Source organism: Selaginella moellendorffii, unplaced genomic scaffold, assembly GCF_000143415.4.
Source record: "Selaginella moellendorffii unplaced genomic scaffold, v1.0 SELMOscaffold_6, whole genome shotgun sequence".
Classification (NCBI taxonomy): Eukaryota; Viridiplantae; Streptophyta; class Lycopodiopsida; order Selaginellales; family Selaginellaceae; genus Selaginella; species Selaginella moellendorffii.
In genome coordinates this window covers 1,650,449-1,661,029 of record NW_003314267.1, presented here as the reverse complement: position 1 = coordinate 1,661,029, position 10,581 = coordinate 1,650,449, and the positions used below count along the sequence as shown (strand labels likewise).

The 10,581-nt window shown below is 32.7% G+C and overlaps 1 protein-coding gene across 2 annotated transcripts in view; it reads right to left on the bottom strand.

Annotated features, from left to right (window-relative positions):
* Positions 1 to 10,073: 10,073 nt before the first annotated feature.
* Positions 10,074 to 10,581, bottom strand: part of LOC9635696 (flavonol synthase/flavanone 3-hydroxylase) — a 1,838-nt gene continuing 1,330 nt past the window's right edge. The window contains exon 3 of one of the 2 annotated variants that reach the window (XM_024670606.1): positions 10,074 to 10,445. In XM_024670606.1, the coding sequence (XP_024526374.1) occupies positions 10,185 to 10,445 (261 nt within the window). In that variant the 3' untranslated portion in view covers positions 10,074 to 10,184. Of the gene's footprint in view, positions 10,460 to 10,581 lie in introns of both variants that reach the window. The other variant, XM_024670607.1, reaches the window with a different exon arrangement.

Sequence of the window (10,581 nt, the reverse complement as noted above, 5' to 3'; positions counted from 1 at the left end):
TGCATTTACATCCTTCATAGAAAGGCTACATAAAAAACTGCAAACTTACAGTACTCCTCACTGATGGTGAAGAGGGAGCTTCCCTTAGCAGAATCTCCCAGCTTTGAATTTTGCATTACCCACAAGAAAGCTTACAATTTTTTCAAGAAAATTGATAAATTATAAATATTTTCATTCTAATAAACACTAGATAATCTAAATGTATATCAGCCATTAGATTGTAGAATATGCTAGAATATATTTGGGGGTGTTTATATAAACATGTTTATAATACCTTAGATGGTATAATATACTAAATTCCAAGTATATTCTAAGTATACTCATTGCCAATTCACTTAAGCAAACCAAAAACATTTGTATTACTTTATGCTTTTCTTATTTCAATTTTATGATTAATCAACATAAAATTTTGAAATGTAATAGCTAAGAAGTTCAAAAGAGTAAAATTGGGTATTATAGCATGCCTTTTGAAATTAACTTAAATTAAATTAAAATTAAAGTAATTCTGATGAAGAACTGGTACGGCATGATAATCAGTGATCTACCATATGCTTGGGATCAATATAAAATTAAATAAAAGCTTCAGTAAACCTTAATTTATCTACTTAAAGGATACATAAAATTGTAGTAATTTAAGGTCTGAATATATATATATATATATATATATATATATATATATATATATATATTACCTTGCCTAGATAATAAGAGTATTATAGCATATAGACTGTCCATTAAGATTGAATTTAATCAATCCATTTTTGTATATAAGCAAGATTTTAACCCCAAATAATATACCTATTTTCATATATCAAACACTCAAAGCTTTTTGGTAGTGCTTTGCTTTAGTGTTTGAGATTATGCTTTGTAACTATTCATTCATTATCTTTTGAATCTATATCTATATTATGTTTTTTCAAGATTATAATTTCAATTATTGTTGTGCTTAAATTTGCTATTTCTTTTAATTTTTATTACATTCTATTGTTCCACCATACCACCCTATCATTGATGAAAGAGTATGTCACTTAAGGCTGCTAATGCTACTCTATTGAATTGAGCTTTTAGTGTTGTAGACCATGATTATACTAGTGTTGCACCCATCTTTAATGTTTTGCCATCTTCAACTTTTATGAGGCATAATTACACAATTTTTCTTATTTTCAATGTTCTACCATCTTTTATTGATGTAGAGAATGATTGTGACATTGATTAGAAAGCTATGGATAGTGTAATTTGGTTCTTGAAAACTATTTGAGGATCAAATTTATTACAAGATGATGTTTACAAGCTTGAATGGATTTCAAATTGTGATGAATAGCTTAATTATTATGGAGATATCTTTGGAGATTTTGTGAGGTAGTGTACATCTTTCAATTTACCATCTGATTCTTTCTCTATACCATTTATTCTTTTTCAACCTTTTTTTATTTTTTGGCTTGAGCCACCTTTTCATGTTAGTATTTCTTCCTAATTTACAATTTTTCCTTCTCTTGGCACATCAATCATTTGTGACTCTTATGATTCTTATTCTCAATCTGAGAAATATTTTATGAAATTTTGTAATGGTGTTGAGCTATCAGAAATACAAATTTGTTAGCTAAAATTGATTGATACAAGAGAGTAAAATGCTCAAACTTAAGTAACAAAATAAAATACAATATATAAATCTTTAGTGATATAAGAATTAACTTATGAAAAACCTTAGAAGGATTAGAAACAGTAATAGTGAGATATCAAGAGTAGCATAGGCTTGAAATCACTGCTTACTAATAACCTATTTGCATGAGAAATAATATGAGAATAATCAAGATCTTGCAAAATGGAATATAATAATAAAACAAGACATATTAAGAAGAAATAATCTTATAGAAATACAAGTATCAATAAAGAAAGAAAGAAAGATTATATGAAAATAATCATATATATAAAGCAACTTCAAAATATTCCATCATAAGGAAATTAATAACTATACTAACTTTACATAGTACAAGGCTATACTAACTTGTTTTTTTATTCTCTAGAAAAAGAAAGGGAATAATACCAATTTCTTAGTTGCTACAAGCTTTTGGAAGTAGAAGATATATGTTAAATACTATTGTGGAACCTTTGGTTGTTAACCTCCATAATTGGCACATATGCCCAAAGAAAGAATTTCTTAATTGGCACATATGCCCAAAGAAAGAATTTCTCTGAGGTCAAAAGAATGTTTGCTTCCATACTAAAGCAAGTATCTAGATGACCGAAACCCCTTGATGGTATTCCTTTAGGAAACACTAATACTCACTTATATCATCTCTTCTCTCTACACTATCTTTTTGTCCTTATGCCCTAATTTAACCCTCCAATTTCTTTTGGTTTGCTCACAACCTAGTGAAGATCTTTTTTCTCTATTATAGCTAATTGTGACTGTTATTATGGATATGTATTAAAGGATTATGTATTTAAGTTTCATCTTGATCATGATGATGAGAGAGAGAGAGAGGGGGCATTGATCAGTCTAAAGGATCAAGGTTAGAAGATCTTATACATATATAGTTAAGAATATTCTATGGCCTGAGAGGTTTTAGGTTTTCCCTCTTTAAAATATTCTTCCTACTTATCAGCAATGAGAGCTCTAATACAAGGTAGAAATACATATATTGCATTACTTGACCACCAATACCAATATTAAAATTTTATCCCTTACACTATATACCAATTGGCTTAGCTAAAGGGGTGATTACTTGATTGTAGGCTCTTTTTATCCTGACTTGGATGCCTATAATATAGCTCAAGTAAAGAAATGTGGAAAGTTGGAAAAGGAAGATCCAATTGATATGTCACTTTCTAAAGTGTGAGCCAAAACAAAGAAAGGACCCAACTATTGGTAATTAAGCTTCTTATAAGGCTTGGTGAAATGTAAATGACAATGAAGGAGCTAAACCTTAGACCCAATGCTAAAATTATCAGTAAGTTTTTAGGGATAGGGATGGATTTCATCATAAAGTACACTAAATCATTAGAAATGGATTTAGGAGATGTAGGAAAAGAATAAGACCATTGAGGATGCAAACCATATATCATATATATCATAAAAAATGTTGAGTGTTTTGTGAATTTATGTTGGGAGTTGTGGCTGAACTTTGCAAAATGAAGTCAACCCAATCATTCTATTGATGAAAGATGAACAATGAAGATATTATTCCAATGTCTAGTTGCACACTCTAATTATCTATCTATTTGAAAATGATGGGAGGTGAAAATCTTACTTCTATTGTAGAGAAATTGAAGTAGTTATTACCAAAAGTTGGAGATGAAATATAATCCTTGATTGTTCATAAAATCATTAGGTAGTCTATGCAGACAAAATAAAGTTTGTGAAATCTACTTTTGTGAAACTTTTCTAAAGGATTTAATGTTTTACTAATGTTTGTGGACTATTTCTCTAAAATAACACATTTATTACCTTGCAAAATGGTGGTAAATTTGCTAAAATAGATTGTCAAAGCCCTAGAGCTAAAGAGAGTGGTTGAAGAACACCAATAGAAGCATGTTGAGGCACTTTTCTTTGTTGATAGATGTGATTATAAGTATGGATAAACTCCTCTATATATTAACACTAAAATAAATGTTAAACAAGATCAAAGTTTTACCTATCTCAAAATAACTTATGATAAGATTGTAATGGCATGTTTAGTGCATATGGTTTTCCTTATAGTGATTTACTATAGGATAACCACGGAACAAAATGTAAACCTTTGGACATATGGATTAAGGGACTAAGGGTAGCAAAGATGAACCCAAGTTCAGGGCCTTGAGCCACTGAATGAAAGGACAGAGCCAAACTCCCAAGCATAAAGCCAAAGAGTGTAGGCAACTAAAGCATATAATAAATTTTGAGTGTACAATCTAAGGAGCAAAAGGATAGGAATACTGAACGATATAAAAATAGTTTTAGCATTTAACATCCCAATGCCAAGACCAATATATAAAGCAAAGCCAAATAAAGTTTAGTGCTATCTTAATATATTAGTGGTTTAATGTGAGGATATGGGTACTCCATTAATTAATATGGTATGGAGCTTAGGCATAGACCTAAACTAGACATAAAACAAAGATAGATATGCAAGTGAGAGCTTGATTATACCTTAGGTTGGTCAACTATTGTTCAACCTACCTATTATCCTTACTATATATTTGAAACCCCCAAACCCCCTCCCCTAGAGGAACACATGTTTTGGGCTTTCACCCTAGTTTCAGGAGTTAATTTTTGAGACAATCACAAAAACTTATTAAATATAGAATTGCATTAGATTGCAAATTTGGAAATAGAAACAACACTATTGTGCTAAGGACAATCTCTATATTATGTAGATATGCCCAATTAACAGATTTAAACACTTTCTATAAATAGCCAATATGACTGGAACAAGAGGCTTGATAGCAAGAGTGTTTGGCAAACATGGTAAAATATCATTTAACAATATTAAGGGACTAATCACAATACATAATGGTTCTTTTCACTAATGCAAGACATAGTGAGATGGGAACTCCTTACTATGTTAGATAAGTTTGCAAGATGCCAATGCCATGGAGCACTCTACACTAGGTGCTTGCTCCATTCTTGCTTCTAGACCAGAACTTAAATAAGTTAAATAAATTAAACCTTTTTGTTTAACACAAATGTCATTAATAAGGAAATGACCAACAGAGTCAGCCACCTTTGTTAAATGTGTCACCTAGCTTATAAAAGATAATATGCCCCTATCTACAAATGATATAAAAAGAGAAGTTACAACCCTCCTGAACAAACAACCTAAACCCATCGATAAGGTTTAGATAAACTATTGTAAATATGCAGTTAAAGTTATTTACATGGTCATATCCTTTTAAAACAAAATATTGAATATTGAGAGAGAAGCGGGTGATGTGACTAGTTAATAGTAGTTACCCTTCACAAGACCCAAACACTAAACTCACATCATCAAGTTATATACTTATCTAACATGAAGGTAATACCGCAAGTACAAGAAATGAAAACATGGATAAGCATAGACATATCCAAAGAGGCTAACTATGCATAGACAACATTCAATAGTAACTAAAGTGAAAACTATAAGATGGACTTAAATGGCATACAACCTTTTTATAGACAAAGCTATACTATGGGTACTAACACCTCAATTATAAACAACTAAGTTGGATATACCATTTTCAACCAAGGCATAAAGTTACCAAAACTAAGTCAAGATTAGTGAAAGCTCTCTACTCTCATAGAGTTTACAAAATGCAAGGTGTAAATTGTCACCAAACTTGATATTACAAAAGAAAGGTAAAAAGGTTATATTTTTAGAAAGGCATAATAGCCACTTTCTTACATTATCTCTAGACTCTATCAAATTTAATTGCCTTAGCCCCAAAAGTTAATATCCCTTTCTGACCATATTATACAAACAACCTATTGAAGTATATGCTAATTGAAGTAAACTTTAACCCTTTCGCTAGTTTGTAATGGCTTTTGAAAATGAAATGGGTTTTGAGCAAAATAATCATTAAATTAACTATTGAAAAAAATATAAAAAATTTATAGAAATTTTTTATCATAGAGAAAGAATAACTCTTAATCTAGAATTCTCAAGACTCAACCAACTTCTTCCTACCATAAGTTCATTTCAACATAAAATTTCATGACCCAACAGTATATTTAAGCATAAAAAAACATGTACATATAACTGATATCCAATAACGATATCTATAAATGCAAAATAAATACCCAAGACTTAATCATAAAAATCATTCTTTAGATATTCATACTATACTAATACTTTTCTTCAATCATCTTCAAGAGTTAATGTAAAGTTAAAACATTAACAAGAAAAATTACATGGAAAATCAAGCTTTAAAGAAAGTTCCTCATCACTCAATATAACAATGCCACCTCCACTAACACAAGTGTTAGTAAAATTAATGTTTCAACTACATACCTTCTTCATCCAATAATCTACTTTAAGTATTAATAGATTTACCATTAAGTTATAGCAAATGAATGCTATAACCTTTTTCCAAAACCTTAATAGGCAAACTAAAGTACTATTATTAACTTAGCATACTGGATCAGTTTTAGAGAATCCAGTTGAAGCTATTACAATCTTACTATATACAAGTAGACTAATATCACCATCAACCACTTTGGGGTTGATCATTGTTTGACTAAACAACTTTATAAACACATTGCTCACAATCACTAAGATATAATATAAAAATTATAAAAACTTGATCATCAATCAAGTAACACTACAAACAACACTTATATCACTACTACAAAGGTTTACATGAGTATCAAATGCCAACTCGATTCAATAAAATATAATATGAATGCCACACCTCACTAATAGAGATTTATGACACTCAACACCACTAATTTCATTTACAACATAGACAAGCTTATACCACTTTTTTCCAACCAAACTCAAAACTAACCTAATACCAAGCTATTCAAGGAGCAATAACAAAATTCCCTAGAAAGAATTGAGCATTGCAAACTAAGCCTTTTTTATAATAAGCATAAGCAAAATGGTTTAGTGCTTCATCGCTATCTATCCTATGACTCGCCACTTATAAAACCATCATAACTAATATACATAAAAGTAGGGACTCCAATTGCATAACATGAATATAAGCAATGAAACACACTTCATTGGCAAATCATCTTTAGAAGAGAAGATGATTTTCAAATTGATCCTTCGTCCCTGATAATTCTTTTTTTGGTCTCAACTTGACTAAGCGCATTTGCACTGTCAGTCCATTCATAGAAAAGTTTATAAAAGAGCATAATAATGACTACTTGAATCAACAAATTAATCCCTACTGATTGATCCACTTATAATCATGCCTAAGAAAGATCCACTAGTATCATGTTACAGACCAACTTATTTGCCACTCTTTGCAAACCTAAGGGAGGTTTATTTTTACCCACAGTAATATGGGGTTACCATTGATAGGCTAACATTAATTTTGTCAACTCAAAGTGTAACCTTAAATTGCTAATATGCCTTACTTATGAGCCCAAGCACAAACTTATGCTAATGAAACATCTCAATCCATCCTATAGGCCCAAATACAAGCTCACACAATATAGTACAAAAAAGTAACAAAAATCCATACTCAAATGCAACATCATAACACTTAAACGTATACCCACTTGGATCTTTGTTTTCATCTTTTCGTATATAACAAGACTAATTGCCCAATCTTATTGGATAATACTCACTGAGACTCATCTTTTGATACCAAATATAATGCACGTGGTTTTCACATTTTACCCTATAGTGATTTACTATAAGATAACCATGGAGTGGAACATAAACCCTTGAACATATGGACCAAGAGTAGTGGAGTGGAACCCAAGTTTAGGGTCTTGGGCTATTGAACAAAGGGACAAAGCCAAACTCTTTAGTATATAGTCAAGGAGCATAGGAAACTAGAGCATGGAACAACTCTTGAGTGTATAGTTTAAGAAGCGAAGAGACATGAGCACTAATTTATATAGGAATGGTGCTAGAGCATCTAGCATCCCAACACCAAAACTAGCACACAAAACAGAATCAACACTATTTCAATATACTGGTGGCCTAATGCAAAAATATGGGTGCTCCATTAGTTAGCATAATATGGAGTTTAGGTTTAAACCTAAGCCAAACACAAAACAAAAATAGACACACAAGTGTATACTATACCTTTGGAACCCCCTAGACTACCCCCACCTCCCCTAGAGGAATGCACACTTTGGGTTTTCACCTTTGTCCCAAGAGACAAAAACTTATTAAATATAGAATGGTGTTATATTGTGAATTTGGAGTTTTGTTAAAAACAAATCTACATTCCGTAAATATGCCCAATTAGTAGATTTTGCACTTTCCATAAATAGCTAATGGGACTGAAATAGGACTAACACAAAAAGCATGGTAACAAAAGTGTTTGGCAAACATAGTAAGTTATCATTTAGTAAAATATTGAGGGACGTCAGTGCAAGATACAATAAAATAGAAACTCTTTATCAGGCTAGGTATGTTTAGTTAATAGCATGTAGGAATTCCATCTTTGTGCTTGTCTGATCCAAGTACACTCGAAATGATTAATTAACTCCATTAGCATAAAGGCGACTGATAAAAGGTCTAACAATGCTAACCTACCGTCGTGGTAGTAAGAGAAGAATATCCAAAAAGACTCGGTAACAAATATCTTTCGATATCTACAGTCATATTCACGACAACATAATTAAATAATATAAAGTTAAAAGATTACTTTCAAGGGTATAGAGCTATGTGTGATGGTGTACGAGATCATTCTAAAATTGAAAGAAAAATAATCTCTATATTGTATAGGTAAATCACCAAGTTAAAGATGCCCATGAACTTCATAAACAAATAAATCTGTTGATTGGGTCCAATGAATTATTATCTATTAAGAGTGGTCCATTAGTGTAAAAATCTGAGCAATCAAGTTGATTTCAAACTAAGAGGAGCTAAGTAAAACTTGCTTTTGAAGTTCAAAAACTAAATTGCCTAGAGCAAAAGCAAGGTAATTATGTTAGGTGAGTGCATTAACTTGCCTAGATAATGAATAATGACAAAGTGAAAGTGACAGATTAAGGATTAAGACTAGCATATTTAGCAAGGATTGAGGACATAAGCTAAGCATTAATATTCCAAATTTTTATGATCAATGAACTCTCTAAAAAGATGTCAAATCCATAAATGTAATCTATGGAGGTTGGGTTTAAGTCCCAACCCCCTAGTAAAGCAAGGTTGGGTTTAAGTCTCAATCCTTTACTAGGGCAAAATAAAGGGTATAAAGACATTTATATCTCATTGTTATGGGTTCTTAGTCAAAGAGGCTAACTTAGGTACACCATTAAATGGGGGGATGTGCTCAAGGATATGGTTAACAAATTGTAGGAATAAAGTATTAAACTTCTTATATAGGTCATAGAGTTCTAAGAAGGTGTTGTAGGCTAAAAAATCCCTATTATTTTTAAATAAATAGCTATTTTTATTTGTAGTTATATAATAAATAAAACTTAACCAAGTATAATAAAATTAAAATTTTGCAAAAAATGGTTTGTAAGTTTATGTTTCTCATTTGTTTGCTAACTAGACATTCTATCTTCTTGTAGTGAATCACAAGCTCTTTGACTTGATGATCTTCAAGTAAATCCCTGATAACCATTGCGTTAGGGTGGTGTAGTAGTTAAGTCCTTGCACTTTGAGACACCCCCTGCAACACCATTGGTAAGAAGATGATTGGAAAGAAAAGAATCAACATCCACGCAGCCAAACCAATTGTCCATGGTCATCTTTTGCTCGCTGGCGAAGACCTGGATGAGACCAGAGCCGAGAGGTGTCGACCAAACAGGATTCTTCAACGGTCCCCATGATTCCCAAGCTTCGAGGGAAAGCATTGAAGGTAGTCAGCAGCCCAGGCAAGCCGGTAACCGTTAGCTTCAATCTGGTCACCTTTCCGCTAACGACTCTGAGCTCCTTGAGCCGGCAGCCTTGTACTTGGGGAGATGGCATCCTCAGAGCCCCTCAGCTCCTCCCTGCCACTAACCTCAATCAAATTCGAAGTGCGGCCCTGCGCAGCTGCCACCGTTGCTTAAACCTCCAGTGAATATCGCGAGCTGCTGTGCATTGCCCACCTTGATGAAGACGTCCAGCAGGGAGCTCTCATCTAGCTCCACCGTTGGCATTTCTAAAACCTCTTTCCCTCTACAAAACTCTTTGGTTTGGAGCCAAGATTAACTTAATCTGACTTTTAGCAATGTTGTAAATTTTAATCATCACCAGGCTGCAATCTTCCTAATTGAATCGTGCCTATAGATTGTTATTTGGATCAAAGATTCATAATCCATACGCATAAAAAGTTAAACAGATTCTATAGCATTTTGCAGATGAGTCCATTTCCATTGCAGTGTTCCTATTTACTGCCTCCAAACAAAGGGCCAGTGAGAGGAATCCAGATTATGGATCTTCTCCCCACTGCTAAAGTTTAGCAGTACACAAATCTATGTTATGCTCTAGTAAAAAGTGGAATAGCAAGCATAGCCGTCAACGTTTTCTTATGTCATGTCAGATTTAGAACATTCCCAGCTGTCAACTTTTCTTAAACTTAGAAATTAGAAACCGCTTTCTTACTCTTTTCTTTTATATTGCGTAGTATTTGATGGTGATTTCCTCTGAGTTGGGACCTCCAACCTTCTTGTTTTCGAATCTGAACATCATGTATTCGCCGTATCGAAACTCTCGGTACTTGGGCGGCTCGTTGACACCTGCAGTGAACTGCGGCAGTGGGCATACTTGAGTGGTGACTCCGGGAACGCACGAAAAAGAAAAAGAGTAGCGAGTCCCTGCCCTGTTGTTGATCACGCGGTGTAAGACACTCTTGTAGCGATCGTTGCTCCACACCTGTGTGAAAATATCTGAATACTTAAGCATCAAACTCTAATCCAGAAAGTTGAACAAAGAACAATCGAAGAGCACCAAGAACTTTCGAATTTTCTGAACGAATATGCATCTAAAGCAAGAACTAAGAACTTATATC